The 23,359-nt window shown below is 39.7% G+C and overlaps 1 protein-coding gene across 2 annotated transcripts; it reads right to left on the bottom strand.

Annotated features, from left to right (window-relative positions):
• Positions 1-1,193: 1,193 nt before the first annotated feature.
• LOC139762866 (uncharacterized) lies at positions 1,194-22,875 on the bottom strand. Of its 2 annotated transcripts, none has more exons than XM_071688091.1 (3): positions 22,830-22,875; positions 18,398-18,457; positions 1,194-14,281 (listed from the first exon to the last, which is right to left on the bottom strand). In XM_071688091.1, exon 3 carries the CDS (start codon positions 14,256-14,258, stop codon positions 9,537-9,539), a length of 4,722 nt encoding a protein of 1,573 aa, XP_071544192.1. In that variant the 5' UTR covers positions 14,259-14,281; positions 18,398-18,457; positions 22,830-22,875; the 3' UTR covers positions 1,194-9,536. The 2 variants fall into 2 exon arrangements, with proteins under 2 accessions (XP_071544192.1, XP_071544191.1); XM_071688090.1 differs by lacking the exon at positions 22,830-22,875 and adding an exon at positions 22,502-22,823.
• Between the last annotated feature and the right edge of the window lie 484 nt (positions 22,876-23,359).

Here is a 23,359-nt window from a genome sequence, read left to right as displayed (position 1 = left end):
ACTCATGTATCCAATTTTTCTTAATTAACTCTTCTTATCCCCTTTTAACTACATGTTTACATACTACTTTTCTTGTGTATAATGCATGCTTTTGGTAGCTTTTTTGTGTTACTGATAGCCATATTGATATGAGGAATTCATTGATAGGTGTCATTAATATTGTGGATGGGCCTGTCATACTCACGGAGAATAAGCCGTAGAAAGTTAATCTTGCTTACTTGAGGTATTAGCACTATCGGTGGAGATTTGTCTGAAGGAAAATGCCCCATGGCCCCTTTTGTTCCCCATTAATGGTTCTTTTTCTTTGGCCACAATCAGAGTGCAGTCCTTCATTGTGGTAAACCGCACAATCTCCACCTTCACGCTGTTCTTACAGCATTTTCTACATGTCCCCAACTATTCATCTTCTTTAAAGTGCATGCTTTATATCTTAAACTTACTTGTGCATTGTGACAGCATTTGACAGTTGCATAATGTAATATATCTATATTGCAAAGAAGTCTTTGAAAAATACACATATTAAATGTTACTGTAGGGTCTCCAGTATTTGCTTTCAGGATGTAATACAAATATTTTAGGAAGGAAGGCATTATTAACCTCTGCACTGAACTGGGAAATATTCATCTCGGAAATTATGACTGGATAAATGAAGAACATGTTTGTGAGGGAGGTGTGGAATGTTTTCACCAGCATGTGCGAAATATTCTGAAATGAGTAACCAGACCAAAGGGTTGAAGTGAGGTGGAGGTAGATCTCCAGTCCAAATCTCCATTGTCGAAGATCACACAAATTTTCAATGCCCAAAAATTCAAATTTAAACACAAATAGAGCATGTTTCATTTTTCTTTCGATTTGAATTCAAGGCAGTAGTACTACCTTATGCTTTTTTAATAATTTCTGTGGTTTTGCTCTCATTCTACCCTTATAATGGTATCCAGCAAGCTTTTAACAATACTAGTGTGAAGAGTACACGTGTTATGCTTATCCTCACATACTGCTGCTGCTATGAAAAATGAAATTCAGGTTCAGCCTCCAACAATTACTGTTACATCAGCTATGTCTGATGTCATCCCACAGCACTTTATCTTCTATGTAAATGCCAAACTACCGTAGTTTACATTACAGTACACTTGTTAGAAGCAGAGGTTTGGACAAGAGACGTGGAAAAATTTTGGATAAGTACAATAAATAAATGCTTTTCAAATCTTTTATATAGTATATATTTACATATATTTCATACAAATAACATTTAAAAACTATATTAGGTATACAAACACATCACAGTTAGTTACAAAATATTCAGACCTCAGTCTGAGCCCACTGGAAAGATCAGTAATAATCCATGATTTGAGTTACTCTCGGTCCCACGGAGTTTGAACTGGAGATGACCTACCTGTATTTCGTTTGTCGTCCTCTTTTAAATGTGAGATGTGGACTATAAATTCTAGGTTGAAAATGAGGTAACATTAATGATTTTTATATGAGGAAGTCCACAAATAGAAGAATATAACACGGTTAGGGAAGCAGATAAATGCACAAAGTCCACAAATAGAATATAACAGGGTTAGGGAAGCAGATAAATGAATAGGCTTTGCCTAAGTACAGCCTGTCAGGGTCTTTGTTGAATCTTTGAGAAGCCTGTGTGTAGGTAACAGAATCAGATTTGTACAGGATCATTAGCTACTGAGGTAAAGAAGAAAAATTTGAGGCAAAATTCGAAGAAGACATGATGCAGACTTTTGAAATTTCTGGATAGTCTTAGTTAATCAGAGTTAGGTTTCATTCTTTAAGTTTGGATGTTTGTTTGCCGTACAATATGAAGTCTTTAGGAGAAAATCGTGACAGAAATTAGTGATTACTTCACTGTGTAGGTTGTGTAATGATTTGCCTGACGGACCTATATCCCACTCTGGTCTAAGAAATTTACATCCCACTCTTCATGCTTCCCTTCTATTGGCTGGTTATACCTATGTACAAAATGAGGCATTTCTTATTTTTCATAGTTTCCAGATGCAATTGCTAGTGACCGTTTCACCTGTCTAGCAGTAGAACAACTTAAGTGTATCAAGCATTTTAGGTAGATTGTAACATTTGAACATACAAAATGGGTCAAGTGTGTAGTATGTCATAAAACTAACATTGTGCTAGCCTGCTCTTGAAAAGTGCATTTATGACACAAGTAGATGAAGACAGAAATTGTAACTCCATTTTCATGCAGAAGTGGTGAAAGTAAGTTGCAATTATAGTATAAAATGCTTTAATCGAAGTATGTTATCAAATGAAATGATAATTTGAGAGAGCAGTTGCAAATTTGATCACATGCTTCTTGTCCATAGTGTTTGGGCACTACACATCACAGTTATTTTGTATATGTATTATAAATACTCTCACTCTCCACATCATGTGCACCCACAGCTTTTTTTTTTTTTTTTAAAAACACCACTGCACTTGTCATACATTTCCTTTATAACAATATCTCAATCTCTTGACCTCAAATACAACTGTATTAATATATGAATCTTTTATACTAAGATTCTCAACCAGTTCTCTCTGATATTCTTTTCACCTCTTTTAACACTTCGTCCTATTACAAGTGATCTCCGAGACTTACTTAGTACACCATAACTGTTCACATGCACCTCCTTTCCACATCTATGTTACCTTCTTCCAGTCTGCATCACCTCCTTCCAGAACTGCATTATTTTCATTTAGAATTTTATTCATCTTTTTTTCTGAACTAATTTGCTCTTCATTTATGCACCAGCTTGTATGAAGATCTTACATTCTACACATACGTACTGGGTGAACCAGTTTTTCTCATTATTATTCAGCTTCTGCTTCTTAATGCACTTTTTCTCATCGACCATTTTCCTGGTATCTTAACCAGTGAGTTCCTATCTTTATGTGATGTGCTGACTCGCCAAAGTGGGAAATCATGAACATACACGAAAAAATCTAACTGTGCCATGTAACTCAATAGAAGCCTTTGCTAATTAGCATCCATATCACTTAAACCTTACTTTGTACAGTGTATCAGCTTTTTATTTCATTTTATTGTATTTGTAGGCCTAAACTACCCCCTGCTTCAGTGAGGTGTAGCGCCAGGAAAACAGACTAAAAAAGGCCACATTCATTCACATTCAGTCTTTAGTTGTCATGTGTAATGCACAGAAACCACAGCTCCCTATCCACATACAGGCCCCACAGACCTTTCCATGGTTTACCCCAGACGTTTCACATAAATTGGTTCAGTCCACTGACAGCACGTTGATCCCAGTATACCACACTGTTCCAAATCAATCTATTCCTTGCACGCCTCTAACCCTCCTGTAAGTTCAGGCCCTGATCACTCAAAATCTTTTTCACTCCATCCTTTCACCTCCAATTTGGTCTCCTGCTTCTCCTCGTTCCCTCCACCTCTGACACATATATCCTCACTCACTCTTTTCATATTTCAACACACCCTCTTCTGCTCTCTCAACCACACTTTTTATTTCCACACATCTCGCTCATACTTTCATTATTTACTCAATCAAACCACCTTACACCACATATTGGCCTCAAATATATCATTTCCAACACAACCACCCTCCTTCGCACAACCCTATCTATAGCCCATGCCTCGCAACCATGTAATATTGTGGGAACAACTATTCCTTCAAAAATACCCATTTTTGCTTCCAAGATAACACTCTTCTTCATTCCCTCCCCCACCCTTTAACTCACTTCCATGGTTCCATTTGTTGCTAATCCACTCCCAGATATCTAAAACATTTTCCTTCCTCCAATTTTTCACCGTTCAAACTTACATCCCAAATACCTTGACCTTCAACCCTACTGAATGTAATAACCTTGCTCTTATTCACATTTACTCCCAACTTCCTCCCTTCATACACTTTTCCAAACTGTCTCCAACTTCAGTTTCTCACTTGCCTAAGCCACCAGAGACATATCATTGGCAAACAACAAGTGACTCACTTCCCAGGCCCTCTCATCCCAAACAGACAGCATACTTGCCCCTTTCCAAAACTCTTGCATTTACCTCCCTAACCACCCCATCCATAAACAAACTCACTCCCCTTGTGTCATTTGCACTCACCTTTTGCCATTCTACACAAAATTTATTCTGGTACCTCCACACACAAGTCTCCTTTCCAAACTCCTTTACCCTGACCACTCTTCTCCCCAACATTCTCTCTTCTTTTATGAAAACCTTTGCAAATCTTTGCCTTCACAAGATAGTGATCAGACATCCTCAAGCTGCCCCTATCAGTACATTAACATCCAAGTCTCTCTTTTACATGCCCATCAAATAACACGTAATCCAATAATGCCCTTTGACCTTCTCTCATACGTATACTTGTGTATATCTCTCTTTTCAAACCAGGTATTCCCAGTCGCCAATCTTTTTTCAGCACACAAACCCACAAGCTCTTCACCATTTCCATTCACAACACTGAATACCCCATGTCTACCAATTATACCCTCAACTGCCACATAATTCAGCTTTGCACTTAAATCACCCATCACTATAACCTGGTCTCATGCATTAAAATTGCTGACACCCTTAATCAGCTGCTCCCAAAGCACTTGCTTCTCATGACCAGGTGCATAAGCACCAACAATCACCCATCTCTCTCCATCCACTTTCAGTTACCCACATCATTCAAGAATTTACTTTCTTACACTCTATCACACACTTCCACAACTCCTGCTTCAGTAGTAGTGCTACTCCTTCCTTAGCTCTCGTCATCTCACCAACCCTTGACTTTCCTCCAAAGACTTTTCCAAACCATTTTTCCCCTTTACCCTTAAGCTTCATTTCACTCAAAGCCAGAACATCCAGGTTTCTTTCCTCAAACATACTACCTATCTCTCCTTTCTTCTCATCTTGGTTACATCCACACACATTCAGACACCCCAATCTGAGCCTTCAAAGAGGATGAGCACTTCCCACTTGACTCCTTTTGTTTCCCATTTTAAAAATTGAAATACAAGGAGGGAAGTTTTCCAGCTCCTCCACTCCCACCCTCTATAGTTGCCTCTTATGACACACAGGGAATATGTGGGAAGTATTCTTTCTCTCCTATCCCCATATATTATTTTCATGTTTATTATACTTAATTGCTGTTACCCGCATCAAGCAAGGTAGTGCCTGGAAACAGACGAAGAATGGCCCATTCACTCATATGCACATATATACATACACACACAAACACATACACAGACATGTACGTATTCATACTTGCATGCCTTTAATCCATTCCCTGCCCCACAGGAAACAGCATCGGTGCCTCTGCTTTAGTGAGGTAGCACCAGGAAAACACAAAAAAGACCACATTCATTCACACTCAGTCTCTAGCTGTCATGTGTAATGCACTGAAACCACAGCTCCCTATCCACATCCAGTTAATGAACATTTTAAGAAACAACCCCTTTTTGGAAAATTGCTTTCAGGTATTCTTAATACTTTTTCCTTTTGTCCATTTTTCTATTCATTGTATGTAACTCTCCTTTTTTCTACAGGTATTTTTGAAAGACAATTAGCAGTGTTATAGGAAGTTTTACTATATTCAAAGGGAGATGAGAAAATCCCTTTTTCTCAACTTTTTTTATTTCAATAAGGATAAATAAGATTTACAATTTTGTCTACTTGGGTTATCTAAAATTTACTCCTTTGTACATAGAAATCCTTAATATAAATCGGAACCACTACCGAGCCCTCTAACAAGCCCATAAGTACATATGAAGACTGGTTACAGTTCTTGCGTCTGATTTTTTTCACTAGGTGGTAGGCTGACCCTATTCTTATATTTACAATGTAATACTGTGCTGTATAAATGGATTTTGTTGAAAGCAACATTCATCTTCCAAAAGCCCTTGTTCAAGTTCAGTAAAACTGTTCTGGGTGATTGGCTAAGGAGTAAAAACACTTGAGAAATGGTATGGCTCGTTTTGCCATAAAGACTTACTCCCTTAATGGTAACAGCATGTGCATAGTTTTACTTGTTCTGAGTCCCCCATCTGGACTTTGTTTGGTCATACTGTTCCATTACTAAGTCTTATCCGAGAAAAGCAAGTGTTTCCTCATATAAGAGCTGATTTAACATAAGTAATGCATTCTTTTGGGTACTGTGAGAACAGTTTTGCATGAGCTTAGCAATGGGCCATAGACTTTTGAACATTATGTCACCCATAATTTGTAAAATGAAAACAAAATGAAAAAATTGTAAAAATATTGCATTATAAAAACTATGTACTGTACATATAAATTAATCTTAATTTGAAAGGCCATCAACAAGCATATTGTCATATTGTACATATACTGTTATTTCTAAATTCTGTCTAATTCTTATGATTTAAGAATGCATGGAGAAATAAGTGCCTGTCCTAAATCCATTCTTCATATGTGAGCTGGTTACACAAAAGTAAGAGGACACAGGAGGGGAGACATACACAATTTATGATCTCCATCTGGACAATTCTGAAATCAATTCCACAAATAAATAAAATTCTATTTAGAAAATTGTCTATTTATACCAACTAAGCCCTTTCCTACATTCTCAGTGCGATGGCTTATGTATACTCTATTATTTACACATACAAAAAACTTGACAAGTGAGGACTAAATGGACTCTCCCCATAATAAGGACACCAAAGCTTTAAATATAAATCCCACAATGATAGAAACTTATTTTTTCAGCAGTTCTGGTGTTGAATGGCACCCTATGCAGGAAAGTGAGAACACACTCAACTCTGATGGATGCTAAAGAACCTGTCTATTTTATATACCACACAATACCTTCCAACAGCAAAGATTTGAACCTCGTACCATTTGCGTGGTAGATGGGTACGAGGTTAGAATCCTTGCTGTTGGAGAGCATTATGCGTTCTACGAAAGTGCATGTTCAAATGTACTATATATGTATATATATACTTAATTGCTGTTTCCCGCATCAGCAAGGTAGTGCCAGGAAACAGACGAAAAATGGCCCATCCACTCATATACACACACACACACACATATATATATATATATATCTTTCATACTATTCGCCATATAAATTATATATATATATATATATATGAGGATATTCCAAAAAAGGCCCAGTCCTCTGTTCTTAACGCTACCTCGCTAACGCGGGAAATGGCGAATAGTTTAAAAGAAAGAAAAAAAATATATATATATATATATATATATATATATATATATATATATATATATATTTCTTTTCTTTCGTACTATTCGCCATTTCCCACAATAGCGAGGTAGCATTAAGAACAGAGGACTGGGCCTAAGAGGGAATATCCTCACCTGGCCCCCTTCTCTGTTCCTTCTTTTGGAAAATTGAAAAAAATGAGAGGGGAGGATATATATATATATATATATATATATATATATATATACATAAATGTACATACATATACATAACATATACATATGTACACATGTACATATTCATACTTGCTTGCCTTCATCCATTCCTGGCACAACCCTGTCCCACAGGAAACAGCATTGCTACCCCCTGCTTCAGCGAGGTAGCACACGGGGAGACTGTGTTGTTGACTGGTTGGTGAGGATATTCAATGTATGTATGGTTGAGTATTCCTGGGAAATTATATGGAAGGGTATTGATTGAGAGGGTCAAGGTATGTACAGAGCATCAGATTGGGGAAGGGCAGGGTGGTTTCAGAAGTGGTAGAGGATGTGTGGATCATGTGTTTGCTTTGAAGAATGTTTGTGAGAAATACTTAGAAAAACAAATGCATTTGTATGTAGCATTTATGGATCTGGAGAAGGCATATGATAAAGAGTTGATAGAGATGCTCTGTGGAAGGTATTAAGAGTATCTGGTGTGGGACGTAAGTTGCTAGAAGCAGTGAAAAGATTCTATCGAGGATTTAAGGCATGTGTACGAGTAGGAAGAGAGGAAAGTGATTGGTTCCCAGTGAGTGTCAGTTTGCGGCAGGGATACATGATGTCTCCACGGTTGTTCAATTTGTTTATGGATGGGGTTGTTTGGGAGGTGAACGCAAGAGTTTTGCAGAGAGGGGCAAGTATGCAGTCTGTTGTAGATGAGAGGGCTTGGGAAGCGAGTCAGTTGTTGTTCACTGATGATATAGCGCTGGTGGCTGATTCAGGTGAGAAACTGCAGAAGCTGTTGATTGAATTTGGTAAAACGTGTGAAAGAAGAAAGCTAAGAGTAAATGTGAATAAGAGCAAGGTTATTAGGTTCAGTAGGATTGAGGGACAAGTAAATTGGGATGTAAATTTAAATGGAGAAAAACTGGAGGAAGTTAAGTGTTTCTGATATCTAGGAGTGGATTTGGCAGCGGATGGAACCATGGAAGTGGAAGTGAGTCACGGTGGGGGAGGAGGCGAAGGTTCTGGGAGCGTTGAAAAATGTGTGGAAAGCGAGAACATTATCTCTGACAGCAAAAGTGGGTATGTTTGAAGGAATGGTAGTTCCAACAATGTTATATGGTTGCGAGGCGTGGGCTATAGATAGGGTTGTGCGGAGGAGGGTGGATGTGTTGGAAATGAGATGTTTGAGGACAATATGTGGTGTGAGGTGGTTTGATCGTGTAAGTAATGAAAGGGTAAGAGAGATTTGTGGTAATAAAAAGAGTGTGGTTGAGAGAGCAGAAGAGGGTGTATTGAAATGGTTTGGTCACATGGGAAGAATGAGTGAGGAAAGATTGACAAAGAGGATATATGCATCACAGGTGGAGGGAATGAGGAGAAGTGGGAGACCAAACTGGAGGTGGAAGGATGGAGTGAAAAAGATTTTGAGCGATTGGGGCCTGAACATGCAGGAGGGTGAAAGGCATGCAAGGAATAGAGTGAATTGGAACGATGTGGTATACCAGGATCGACATGCTGTCAATGGATTGAACCAGGGCATGTGAAGCATCTGGGGTAAACCATGGAAAGTTTTGTGGGGCCTGGATGCAGAAAGGGAGCTGTGGTTTCAGTGCATTACACTTGACAGCTAGAGACTGAGTGTGAATGAATGTGGCCTTTGTTGTCTCTTCCTAGCACCACCTCACATGTGTGCGGGGGAAGGGGGTTGTCATTTCATGTGTTGTGCGGTGGCAACGGGAGTGAATAAAGGCAGCAAGTATGTATTATGTACATGTGTATATATGTATATGTCTGTGTATGTATATATATATGTATACGTTGAAATGTATAGGTATGTATATGTGTGTGTATGGACGTGTATGTGTATACATGAGTATGTGGGTGGGTTGGGCCATTCTTTCGTCTCTTCTTGCGCTACCTCACTAATGCAGGACACAGCGACAAAGGATGATAAAGAATATATATATATATATATATATATATTCTGTGATCAAACATAGTTTTACTTAAAAACTGAGGAAAGATAATTTACCTACAATTAACAGAATTAATGTGTACTTGTGAAGGCATTCTTATACCTCATTAAAATGAAAGGGAAGAATATAGACAAAAAAAAAAATCATTTGAAAACTAAACCATAAGAAAATACTCATTACAACAAGTGGCAAGCCTACTTCCTCCGGCTCTTCTTTGATTCTGGACCTGTAAATTTGTAGGGTGTTCCTTTCCTTTTGTTAGGCAATCTGACAATTTGTGATGAATCCATTGGAGGATCTTGTAAGATATATATCGTTAGGGCACATTCCACACATTTGTTGGTTATGACGGATGTAATGCAGTTCACCGTTACCTTGGATGCATCAAATCGACAGTAACAATTTGGACAATTCTCTGGACATGGCTGGCTGGGATAATACACGACTAGGTAGTTGCCATCAGCAGGGGCTTTTACAAAAGTATTTTTCAAATGTGGAACCTTTATTAAGTTCGACTGTTTTTTACCATCATCAGCAGTCTTTGGTGAGGCCTTACTATACTTTCCTTTTTTATTTAAACCTGCACTAAGATACTTTAATAAGAGAGCTCCACTCTGCCTTGATTTATTCCCACTTTGGGATGTTTCTTTGGCTGAAAAATTTCTACCAGACGTCTCTCCTGGGATACTGCCACACTTTGATGTTGATGCTACTGCTAGACCAGGTTCATCTAGTGCAAGTGCTTCAGTAGGCTGTCTCACTTTCTCTAAACCAGTTACCTTAAGTTGTCCTGCTGGAGCTACTGCTGACTGACACTGAGAACTAGGGCGCCCTAAAGGTTCAATAATTTTCTGGGCATTAAGAGCTGCACAAGATTGTATTGGTGGTGTAACCGGTTTGATGGTAGAACTTTCTTTTGCACTAGTATGCCCACCTGTCATAAAAAATGGCTTGATGGTACACTTTCCTTTTGAAACAGGATATCCAACCGACACAATAGTTTTCTTATTGCTACCATCCTTTCCTTTTGCACCTGCTTTTCTTTCTGTAACATACTTGTGACATTTAGCAATAGCTGTCTTCCAAGGAGAACAGGTTGCTAGTGAGGATAGCTTGGCCACATAAGCATCAATTTCATCAACAATCTCAGATACTGTTGGTGGACCACTTAAGCTTGCACAAAATCTTTTTATCACCAGTTCCTTACGTATGTAATAGGACAAAAATTCAATGGGATCAAGGGTCCAATCTTTAAAACTATGTTCTTGTGAATCACTTTTCTTGCAAACAGATTTTTTGGAATCCATCATATCTTGTAGCATATCACATCCCACTAACCGTCTGTTACAATGTCCACACTGAAGATGGCCAAAGAAGAGGTGATATTTATATCGTGAACTATCAACATTAGTTTCACAGACATGACATACTGCAGACACAGGTTTTTCACAGACATATACAGTATTTTCTTCAAAAAAGTGTGTAGGTTCACTGTCATTTGAAAGGTGGTCCTCACTACTTACTAGTTGTAAATCTCTTTCCTGATCAATAGAGACTTCTTGAACATCACTACCAGCAGGCATTCTCTCAAAATCAGCACTGTTACTGGTATGAATACCGTGAATATTATGAAGATCACTATGGATTTCTTGGACATCGTCATTCTTATTGAATGTATGGATATTACTCTCCTTAAACCGAAGAGCCTCAGAAAGTAATTCTGATCGTGTAGGTTTGATATCCTGGCTTTCAAAAGGATCAGCAGGTAAGGGATCAGCATATCCTTTAGCAGGAACACTCACTGGGGTACCTTTGATCTCGACAAAATGAAAACAGTCATCTTTTGCAGGTGATGCACCTGAGCAAATAACATCCGAGTTACTTCTATTTTCAGGAACTGAAACAGGCACTGGATTAGTGTCTCCTGCTCTTGTAGCTACTGAAGAGCCTGGCTCAGAAATTTTATCAAGCATTTGAATGCCACTATCTTTCTCTATGACAGATTCTGGTTGACCATCTTTCGAATCACATCCTGAACTTAAAGTGACAGGCAATACAGGGTCTGATTCACTGTTTGTTGGGTTACTGGGATGGCTTACGCCAGAAATCACTGTGCTCTCTTCATGTTCTTTCGATGGTTCAGCCGAAAGGCGGGGATTAACTTTAGACACAATTCCTGGCCAATCATCTGATGGGTTGGAATGCATACGTGCTGCATTTCCAGACCGAAAATCTGACAGTCTGGATTCACGTAATGAAGGTCTTTTTTGGGTATCTGGAGAAATAGGCTTACCTTGTGATGCAGTTTCTGATTTATCATTTGATGGATGTGAATTGCTGAAAGAAGTACCCACTTTAGAGCCTGATGGGTCTGAATTATGAGGTGCAGTTTTTGGTTGACTATCTGACTGGCTGGAATAATTATGAACAGAAGTTCCTGTCTGAGAACCTAGTGGCTTAGGCTTAGCTAAGTCTGTTCCAGGTTGATCATTTGATGAGGTGGAATTATTTTGCAATGCAGTTCCTGCCTGAGTATCTGATGAGTTGGAATCTTGTAACATAGTTACTGGTGGACTGTCTAAAGGATTGGAATTATCTTGTGACGAAATTCTTGGTTCATCATCTGACAGGGTGGAATCATTTCGTATTGCAGTTCTTAATTGAGTATTTGATGACTTGGAATTCACTTGTAATGGAGTTTTTGATGAACTATCTGATGGGGTGGAGTCAACTGGAAATTTAATTGCTGGTGCAGCATTTGAAGGATGAGAATCATCTTGTGATGTTCTTACTGGCTTGTCATTAGTTCTATCTGGCTTGTCACTAGAGTTGGAATCATCTACTAATGTAACTCCTGACGGGGTGGAATAATTTGGTAATGTGGTAGTTGGTTGCAAGTTTGATGAGTTAGAAATGGACTCACCTGATGCATTAAAATCATCCTGTACTGTAGTTTCTGGTTGAGCGTCAAAAGAGTCTGAATTAGCCAATGTTTCAGTTCTTTGTTTATTATCTAACTGACGGGAATCATCCTCTTTTGTACGTCTTGGATGACTGACTGAAGGGCTAGAACTAATCCTAACTGCATCTTCTGTCTGACATGAAGGTATGGCATCGTCAGTTACTGCTGATCTTGACTGAGCCTTAGATGAACCAGTTACAAAGCGTGATTCATTTTCTGCACTAGTTTTCACATGATCAGCTGGTGAGTTGGAATTAAGAAATTCATTGTCTGATTTATTTTTTCTTGAGCTAATTGAAAACCTTAGATTTTCAGGCACTGTAGATTCTGGCTTATTACTTGATTGGTTGGAGTAATCACACAATTCAGGTACTTGCTGATGATCGGAAGGACTGGCATCACCACATAATGCAGATCCTGTTTGGCTATCAGTTGGATTGAAGTCACCTAAGGCAGAACCTGACTGATCCTTTGATGGACCAACTGGATAACTTGAATCAGTGCACAAGGTAGATTCAAGCTGGTCAACAGAAGGATTGGAATCATCACAAACAGCAGAGTCGAGTGGGCCAACTGATGGGATGGAATCATCGTGCAAAGCTTTTTCCAACTGATCGACCGATGGATTCGAATCATCGCGTAAAGCAGTGTCTATGTGGTCATCTGATGGACTACAGTCACTTTGGTCAACAGACTCAAGATGATTTAAAGACAAGTTGGAATCATCATGAACAACAGAGTCTAACTGCTCATCTAATGGGTTTGCATCATCACGTAAAGCACACGAGAGTTGGCCATCTGAGGAATTAGAATCATCACCATCAACACGGTTGAGATGATTACCACATGAAATGGAACCACCACGGACAACAGAGTTTAGTCTCTCATCTGATGGGCTGGCACTGCTGCGGAAAGTAGTTTCTGAATGATCAATAGATGGGTTAGAATTTTTTAAGGTAGTTTCAACTGATGGGCTGCAATCATTAGACACTGCAGCTCCACGCTGCCCTTCTGATGGATCAGCTAAACCTCTGTTTGGTCTTGTAATGTTTGTAAAGTCATAACGTGGGAGGTCATGGGAAGCTGGAGCATGAGATGTCTTGGAACATAATAGCTTACTCGGTGAGTCACTTGGTGATGGGGGAAGATGCATCAAATTTTTCTCCATTGAGACTTTAACTGCAGCCATATTACCATCATCTGTGGAACTTACACCCTCAACAGAAGCTTGGTGAACAGAAGGAGGACAGTGGAGACCAACACGAGCATTCACAGATGTTTCTGTTTGTCTTACTTGAGACTGCAGCTCCTTGTTTGGCTCTGTTTCTTTACGACTGTTGGGAGAAAATGCTGACATTCCCTCACTCAGACTGGCTGGGGATGTTATTTCTTCATCCCGATGCATATCAAGTGGATGAATTTGAATGTGAGAGTTTTTATTAAGCTCTTTCAACAAGGACATGATTTCTGCCTCTTTTTGTTGTTGGGGGATGGGAGAAAGAGGCTCCTGTTGCCCTGATACACTGGCCTGGTGACTCTGATAATCGTGCTGTTTGTCATCATAATTATGCTGGCTTTGTTGTGGTTTTGGTAACTGTGGGTATATATGAGGAAACTGTTCACTTGATCTTGACTGTGTCAACCTCGACTGTTGGTGCTGTTGGCCAAATCCTGCAAGCTGGTGAAACTGACTCAAGCTAATTTCTTGGTGTAGTGGCACTAATTCTGACTGTTGAAAATGTTGACTTAATCCTGACTGATGCTGCTGTCTAAATTCTGACTGCTGGTACTGTGGTTGAAATCTTGGTTGCTGATACTGTTGTCCTAACCTTGGTTGCTGGAACTGCTGTCCTGATCGTGGCTGCTGAAACTGCTGGCCTGACTGTTGGTACTGCTGCTGCTGCCATGGTGACATAGGCTGTACTGCTGGGTGGGGGTGTCGTGTACCTTCCATCCTTGACTTTGCGCACTATTCCCCTGCCAATTAAACCTATTATCAATCATAAATGTACATCACAGCATTTAAAGTGATCCTTTCCAAAATGTGAAGCGTCTGGGGTAAACCATGAAAAGTTCTGTGGGGCCTGGATGTAGAAAGGGAGCTGTGGTTTCGGTGCCTTATTACACTCAGTCTCTGGCTGTCATGTGTAATGCACCAATACCACAGCTCCCTTTCCACATCCAGGCCTCACAAAACTTTCCGTGATTTACCCTTGACGCTTCACAAACCCTGGTTCAATCTATTGACAGCACGTCAACCCCAGTATACCACCTCATTCCAATTCACAATATTCCTTGCATGCCTTTCACCCTCCTGTATGTTCAGGCCCTTATCACTCAAAATCTTTTTCACTTCATCCTTCCACCTCCAATTTGGTCTCCCACTTCTCATTCCCTCCACCTCTGACATATATTTCCTTTGTCAATCTTTCCTCACTCATTCTCTCCATGTGACCAAACCATTTCAATATACCCTCTTAAGTTCTCTCAACCACACCTTTTTTATTACCACACATCTCTCTTACCCTTTCATTATTTACTCGATCAAACCACCTCACACCACATACTGTCCTCAAACATTTCATTTCCAAAACATCCACCCTACTCTGCACAACCCTAATTATAGCCCATGCCTTGCAACCATATAACATTGTTGGAACCACTATTCCTTCAAACATACCCATTTTTGCTCTCCGAGATAACATTCTCACCTTCTACACATTCTTCAATGCTCCCACAACCTTTGCCCCCTCCCCCACCCTGTGACTCACTTTCGCTTCCATAGTTTCATCCGCTGCCAAATCCATTCCCAGATATCTAAAACACTTCACTTCCTCTAGTTTTTCTCCATTCAAACTTACCCACCAATTAACTTATCCCTCAACCCTACTGAACCTAATTACCTTGCTCTTATTCACATTTATTCTCAGCTTTCTTCTTTCACACACTTTACCAAACTTAGTTAGCAACTTCTGCAATTTCTCACCCAAATCAGCCACCAGCAGTGTATCATCAGCGAACAACTGACTCACTTCCCAAGCCTTCTCATCCACAACAGACTGCATACTTGTCCCTCTCTCCAAAACTTGTATTTACCCCTCTAACAACCCCATTCATAAACAAATTAAACAACCATGGAGACATCACGCACCCATGCTGCAAACCGACATTCACTTTCCTCTCTTTCCACTTGTATACATGCCTTACATCCTTGATAAAAACTTTTTACTGCTTCTAGCAACTTACCTCCCACACCATATACTCTTAATACCTTCCACAAAACATCTCTTATCAACTCTATCATATGCCTTCTCCAGATCCATAAATGCCACATATGAATCCATCTGTTTTTCTAAGTATTTCTTCACATACATTCTTAAAAGCAAACACCTAATCCACACATCCTCTACCACTTCTGAAACCACACTGCTCTTCCCCAATCTGATGCTCCATACATGCCTTTACCCCCTCAATTAATACCCTCTTATATAATTTCCCAGGAATACTTAACAAACTTATACCTCTGTAATTTGAACACTCACCTTTATCCCTTTTGCCTTTGTACAATGGCACTATGCATGCATTCTGCCAATCCTTAGGCACTTCACCATGAACCAAACATACATTGAATATCCTTAACAATCAGTCAACAACACAAGTCACCTCCTTTTTAAATAAATTCCACTGCAATACCATCCAAACCCATCGCCTTGCCGGTTTTCATCTTCAGCAAAGCTTTCACTTCCTCTTCTCTGTTTAACAAACCATTCTCCCTGAACCTCTCACTTCGCACACCACCTCGACCAAAACACCCTATATCTGCCACTCTGTCATCAAACATATTCAACAAACCTTCAAAATACTCACTCCATCTTCTTACTTCACCATTATTTGTTATTACCTCCCCATTAGCCCCCTTCACTGAAGTTCCCATTTGTTCTCTTGTTTTATGCACTTTATTTACCTCCTTCCAAAACATCTTTTTATTCTCCCTAAAATTTAATGATACTCTCTCACCCCAACTCTCATTTGCCCTCTTTTTCACCTCTTGCACCTTTCTTCTCTTGACCTCCTGCCTCTTTCTTTTATACATCTCCCAGTCATTCACCCTACTTCCCTGCAAAACTCATCCAAACACCTCTCTCTTCTCTTTTACTAACAATCTTACTTCTTCATCCCGCCACTCACTTACTATAGATTATTATTTGATGATTGGTGCTGTTCAAGTGAGATTAACAAGGGGCTCATAGCCATGATTTAAGTAATACGCCTTAATTAAGACATTAATGACCCAACTAGGCCAATGGACTGCCAAGCATACTTTGACTTCTCACTTTTCTGTAGGCTAAGGAAAGGCCAATAACCTTCTTACATTTAATACCTAAGTAAAATGACACGAGTCCACATAAAATGACAGTGATGTGTCTGTGTACGCAGTCACTGGGATATCTTAACATCTAACTGGTTGCAACACTGCTTACATAATCAGTCATCATGCATGGGTTCGCAGACATTATTACATTAAATACCTAAGGCTACTCACAGTATCAGAAATAATGTAGCATGCATCCTTACACAACTGCTTATGATAACTAAACATCCTAATTCACAGTTGCAAGGGACTTCTTATTAATGCCCTTAATTGTTTGCTTCGCCTCAGGTCCCTGGAGCTTAAAGTTCACTTAGTGAGTATCAATTGGTAACACATGTTCTTAGATGGGTTTTGAGTAACTGGACTGCAGCCGGGTCTCTGGACACGAGGGTATCTGTGCCCTAGCAATGGACCCTCATCCTCCACGTCATGTTGGTCTGTGCCTGCATTTCACACAACGGCGCGCCATAACACACCCGCTGGTTCAAGCATGCCCTATGCACATCCTTGGTGCTGTGCACATGATCGGTCGGCATACAACTAAGACTCTCCCTTGCTGGGACCCTGACTGGTGCCCTACAGATGCTTGACCCAAACAGGTGCCCTGTTGGAATTGAAGTTATCAGTGTCTCTTGTAGACATATTATGGCTCATTACCCTTACTGGGGGACAAGCCTTGCACACTTTATAAAGACACCTTTTGTAACAGATCGAGGCATAGCTTACCAGGATTCCTAGTAGATGTTGAAGCTATACCCCTGGGCTGAGTAACTGTCTCCAAGGGGAGAGGATGTTCATTGACCCTGAGTCTTGTCTGTGTACTGCATGACATGGGATGCACATGGGTTACTAAGGTGGTTATTTCAGTCTCCTGGGTCATCATTTGAAACTGTCTCTGCATGTTCTTATTTGAGCACCATAAATAGTAAAATTTTGCACTTGGCTTACTCCTATATGGGACCTACTATGGACGATGTCACAATCTCTATAATCAACCAACAGCTATACTCATGATACATGCCACATATGATTTTACACACTAATTCCTTACATTATTCTTACAAAATGGTGATTTGCTCCTTACTAATTAAACTACTATCCCTTCAAACATACCCATTTTTGCTCTCTGAGATTACAGCCTTAAAAAATAATGTGCTGATGAGAGTTTGAGGTGGTAATGGAGTGGAATGAGAGCCACTCGGATGGAATGGAAAGGGAGCCAGGCTTGTCTTTGTGAATCCCTGAATCATCTGATCCAGCACCAGTATCGACAGGAGGACATCCAGACTTACTGTAATGCCTGCACTTAGCGTGGGTGTGGAAAAAACCATAGCAGCAATGAACATAACTGAACATAATTCCTCAGTTGTGGGTGTGAAAAAAACCATTGCGGCACTTAACACAACATAATTCGCCGGTTGTTGAGATACAAACCAAAAGGGATTTTGCTGGTAAATCATCAAAATATGCATGACAAGTACACAAATACCTTAAATTACAATGAAATACCTTACTGGAAAGATAATCTTCTAGACTTTAAATAAATAAACATATAAAATTTCAAGTTTTTCACAATCTATTGGAAGTCAAAGCATACTGTCCTAAGTCAATTTTAAATAGAACACCCTATTTCTGAAGTGTCGTATGTCCAAAATGTAAAAGTGTCACAACTCATAGCCATCCTGTAAAGTTAAGTCTTAGGGAAAACAGGTTTCACTTACCAAACTTCACTGAACATTCAACTTCTCAGGAATGCATTTATTCCATTAACCATGGGATACCTGTAACAGGAAACTACATTAAGAAAAAATTCCTTGATACGCTTTAAGAAAATCAATTCATGTGAACCTATATTTCAGCACCGATTCAAGTGCCTTAAAACAAACAGTGCCATGGCTTTTTTTGAAATCCCACAATGAACAAAAGATCCTCTAACCTACTGACTCTAATTCTTTGTGAAATTATGAACATAATTTTTTCCTTCGGGTTCAGCGTAATGAATAGCTTAAAACAATTTTCACAAAGGCAAAATCATGGCATACATATTAACCCCAATGGAACCGAGGAGATTAAATGCGAATAAATCCACAGGAAATGGAAAGACAGATATGCAAAACTTTCTTTTATTTCTCAAGACATATTCAGGGCAACTGATAGCCTGATCACCCTGAAGATGTCTTAAGAAATAGACGAATGCTTGGTATCTCTGACTTTCTGTTTCCTGTGGGTTTACTTGGATAGCATACAAATGCAGCACTAACAAAAATAAAAAAAGGCAGAAAAATGAAAAATAAATTATAAATCAGAATACAAAATGTTTGTTTGCCTCGCCTAAATGTGGACTGCTGGCACTTTGTCCACAAACACAAGCTCTCCTTGTCAAACATAACACCTGACAACACTTAATTTATACAACTCATTCTTCAAAACTCTAGATTTTCTTGTGGCGAGCATATGTGTTAGCCCTGCCTTTTGGCAAAATGGCAGGAGCAATAGGTAGATGCAGTAGGTAGGAAGATTAAGAAGAAACAGTACGTAAAAGTAATTTGCAGGAACACAGGTGGGAGAATTAGATAGAAGTAGTACCTGTCTGTATCTCCGATGCCTGTTCCAAACTGGAGCTCCCTCAAGAACACAAGACAAATCACGCCACAATCACATTAAACGCACACACAAAATGACAGAAAACCCTAATGGTCTAAAAAAATCTGCTTAAAAAAAACCATGTCATCACTTTTGGGTATCCGTACCCCCGAGAACCACTAGTAATGACTTCATACTGCCGAAATCCCTCCACTCAGTTTCCACACAGCCAGTCCTGTACCACAAAGGCTACATAACCTCCATGAAGGAAGGTGAATAGAGGGATTGGGGCTGGGCAACAAGTGAGGAATCTAGCTTACAAACAAGGTTCTCACTATGCCAAAGCCAACTTTTGAAACAAACTTTCTTACTTGCCCTCACCCATGCAGTCTACGCAAAGCAGTCTACATGGATGGTTACCAACAGAAACCTTAACAATTCCAAAGTAATTCTCTCCAACAGAGAGCCATTCAGAAGACTTTAGCTGAACTTCTGGCATGGCTCAATCTTCCTAGATTTACAATCTTTTTATGCTTTCTTCCTAGATTTACAATCTTGTGATGCATTAAGTTATTCTATGAAATATTCACAAGCAAATGTCCTCTTAGGTGTCCAAAAACCTTGTCATCATATCATTTTGCAAGACATAAGCACATTATGTGAAAGTGGTTTTTGGAGGACTGCTACTAAATCATCTGTACGATTACCCATCTCATGCTGCCTTACTGATTATTCCAAGGCATCTCATAATGCGTTAACCATGTCATTTTTGGGTATCATATGATTTGTGACACTTTATTGACTCCCACCATCATTCAAAATCCCAGCTGCTGTTCGTTCTATCAATTACCTTTAGATGTCACTAGCAGCCAATTACCACAGCTGGCAAAAACACCTCACACTTCAGTTACCCATAGATCATTATAAGAGGTCCATGTGAGTCAATATGGCATATGCTACATGCACCTGCCCACTCATAGTATGTATGATACACAGCGGGTGATGAGGGGGAAAGTTTGTATGGTGCAAATCACAAAATTCTACAGGGGAAGCATATTTCCTTACGATAGAGCCTTGATACAGAGACATAAAACTCTGTGTAAATTTCTGTCGAGAAGTCACTAACTTCACATAAATATCTAACCTTGAGAAGTTAAGGGGTAATTGCTGTATAATACTCTAAGTGTGGTGGTTAATTCAAGAGTTCATATAAAAGGCTGACCACTTTGAGTACACACTTTTCACTCTTCTCGTATGAAGATAACTGCCTTCTATGGATTAAGGATGCATAAGAGTGATTTGAGATGACGTATACCTGATCCAACCCTAAAGGAATGGAAAGACAGATAAACCTAATTCCACAAAAGAGTTCATAACTTTGTATGTTAGATCAAGTCAAGTTCATACACGTGAAAAACATGGGGGGGGAGGGGATGGCATTATTCAGATGAAACAACAATTGGCTGTGTGAAAATGTCTGTAAAGGTTCATAAACATGACATCACCACTAATGTATAACAGTGTTGCTATAATATGGATTTCCAGGTAATAAAATAATTAACCAAACCAACCCAACCTCCATCTGACATAACCTAACCAAACGCAGATTAGCCGTTAGCTGAAAATCTCTTTAAACAAACAAACATCAGAGTGGAATGAGGATTATGAGTCATATCCATAAATAAATTCAAAGAAATGAATATCAAGCCTAAATCATCAAGTGAGTCATTTTCTGAGAAATATTGATAATATCATATCCATATTTCAAGTGCATCAAGTATTCAGTGCCATGCATTTTACATGTGTTTCCCTTGGTTGAGAAAATGAAAACAGGAATATAATATTCAAAGATATATAAACACTGGATTTGGCACATACTGTTATACTAGATCTTAATTCCTATCTCAGTTACCACAATACCCTAGACCCAAGCAGTCTGTTATAACATACACCTCCATTCTGGCAAAGGATACATCGGTCTTGTGATTTCCCTTCTACATGTGAAGCATTGCAATTTTTGTGCGGAGACTTTTTAAAATACTTTAATAATAAACCTATGTGGGACAGTGCTACATCAAGTAAACATGAAACAATATAATTTCACATACAAAACAACACATGAATAAAGGAAAATATAAAAATCTGTACATGACAAAAGCATAAGAATAATTAGGGTATATCTACTTCCTTTTATTTACAGATATTATATACAAAATTCTCAATATAGTAAAACTGTTTGGTTCCAATCAAATGAAAATCCTTCATCTAAAGTTGGTAGTTAGGTATAATTAATCCTTTCTACATCTAATTTTCACAGTCACGAAGGTAATTATTTTCATTATGGTTTCAATATAATTAAACAAGAGGAGAGGGTCGTAAGTTATATTATATTAGAATATTTCTTATATAGCATTGCCTGCTCTATCATATACCCAGATCTCCTACACTCTGCGCTTCATCAAAAAATTACAATACATATCTAAGGTACGAATAGCACGCCATCACTTCTTAACTTTAAACATCCATGACTACTTCACTCTCTGCGCTTCACCAAAAAATTACAATACGTATCAAGGGTACGAATAGTATGCCACTGTTTCTGAACTTTAAATATCAATAACCTAAACTATTTCACTCTAAAGGTAATAAGGTATTTCATAACCTGAAATTCCCCGAAACATCTCATTCCCTCTCCTGAAAGCACGGCATAATGTCTCTCATCACCACAAATCACATTAACTATAAATAATACTAATTATAATCCTCATCCTCCTTTTAGTCCTGATAATTAAGCAATAATTATATTTATCTGCACATGCCAGACCCCAGTAGGACTACTCATTCCACCTTAAAACTCCCTAAAAGCCATTTTAACTACCCAGATAAAGTGGTTATACATATATTAGTCTCATGTATCCACTGGGGAGGCTGTCCATCACCCAAGGCTCGCCAAATCCCCCCCCAACTAAGGGTCCAGCCAGACTTTATTTACATACTCCCTCAAAAAAAAGGCTACATTGGCGGCGCCCTTATGAACCCTTCCCCCCGCAACGCCATCTCTAGACCCACCTCTTGTGGCCCCCCATTTCTATCCTTCATTCCCGCCATGGCACGGGTATATTCTCGCTCTTTCCCACCCCTAACCACTTCATGGAGAGGAAAAAGGAAGATTAATTAAGAGGAAAGTCTGTGTATTGACGGCTCTCGGCAGACGGGACCCCCTGACCCCCCCGGAGACTCACCCGGGGACTATAGCAGTCCAGTCGCGGCAGAAAATGGCGTCCTACTTGGGTTTTCTAGGACCGCGGGATCCTCTGACAAGTCCCAAGGCACGAGGAGACACAGGGACACGGGCGATGGGACATATTAGGCCGATCCTGAAGTTGGTATAGTAGCAGGAGCCTGCCTTCAAGCCACCAGGTGGGCCTGCGCGCGCGCCTCTACTGTTTGTAAACAAACTATGGCTGAGGGAGGGGAAGGGCAGGGAAAATTACACCTATTTTCGCACCATTCCCTCCTAAATCAATGGGGAAAGATGAATTGACACCCTCAGATTTTCCTATTTCTCACATGGATGCTCATAATGACGCTGGAAGCGGCTTCACCACCTCACAAAATGGAAGAGAACAGGAACTCGCCTTAAAAGGGGTCACTGTGCTATTTCCTTGGGCGCCCGCATGGCCGAACTCCAACCCAAAGGGGCTTCTTCTTTTTTCCCGATTTTTTCGCTAATTACCATCATTACCCCTGATGAAAATCACCCCCAGGGTCGTTATGACCACCAGCGTCCTATTGACGACTAGTACCGCGTTTCTGTTGGTGTATAAATAGCTTAATTCATCATGGCGAGGGAGGAGGAGGGGCTCAACGGTGGATATAACTGACATGGTTGTGCTATGGCGGGCGTTGGCTACTTCTGCTGGAGCAGGAGGAAAAATGAGGGAGGAGTTCCCCCTTGGAGCTGCCACAGGACACTTGGTCTCCTGGCGTTGGTGTGGGAGAATGGAGAGATTATTTGTGTCATAATTATGCCGCACGAGACAGGGGAGCGTCTGTGCTTCAGGAGGGAAGAGGCGTTTTCGAGGTCCTTTCAGTTCTCC

The sequence above is a fragment of the Panulirus ornatus genome, chromosome 45 (genome assembly GCF_036320965.1).
Source record: "Panulirus ornatus isolate Po-2019 chromosome 45, ASM3632096v1, whole genome shotgun sequence".
NCBI classification, from domain to species: Eukaryota; Metazoa; Arthropoda; class Malacostraca; order Decapoda; family Palinuridae; genus Panulirus; species Panulirus ornatus.
This window is presented reverse-complemented; position numbering and strand designations above follow the sequence as displayed.

What these genes read in the sequence shown, in the direction of transcription:
- LOC139762866 (XM_071688091.1), bottom strand. Translation starts at nt 14,258, where the DNA reads ATGGAAGGTACACGACACCCCCACCCAGCAGTACAGCCTATGTCACCA.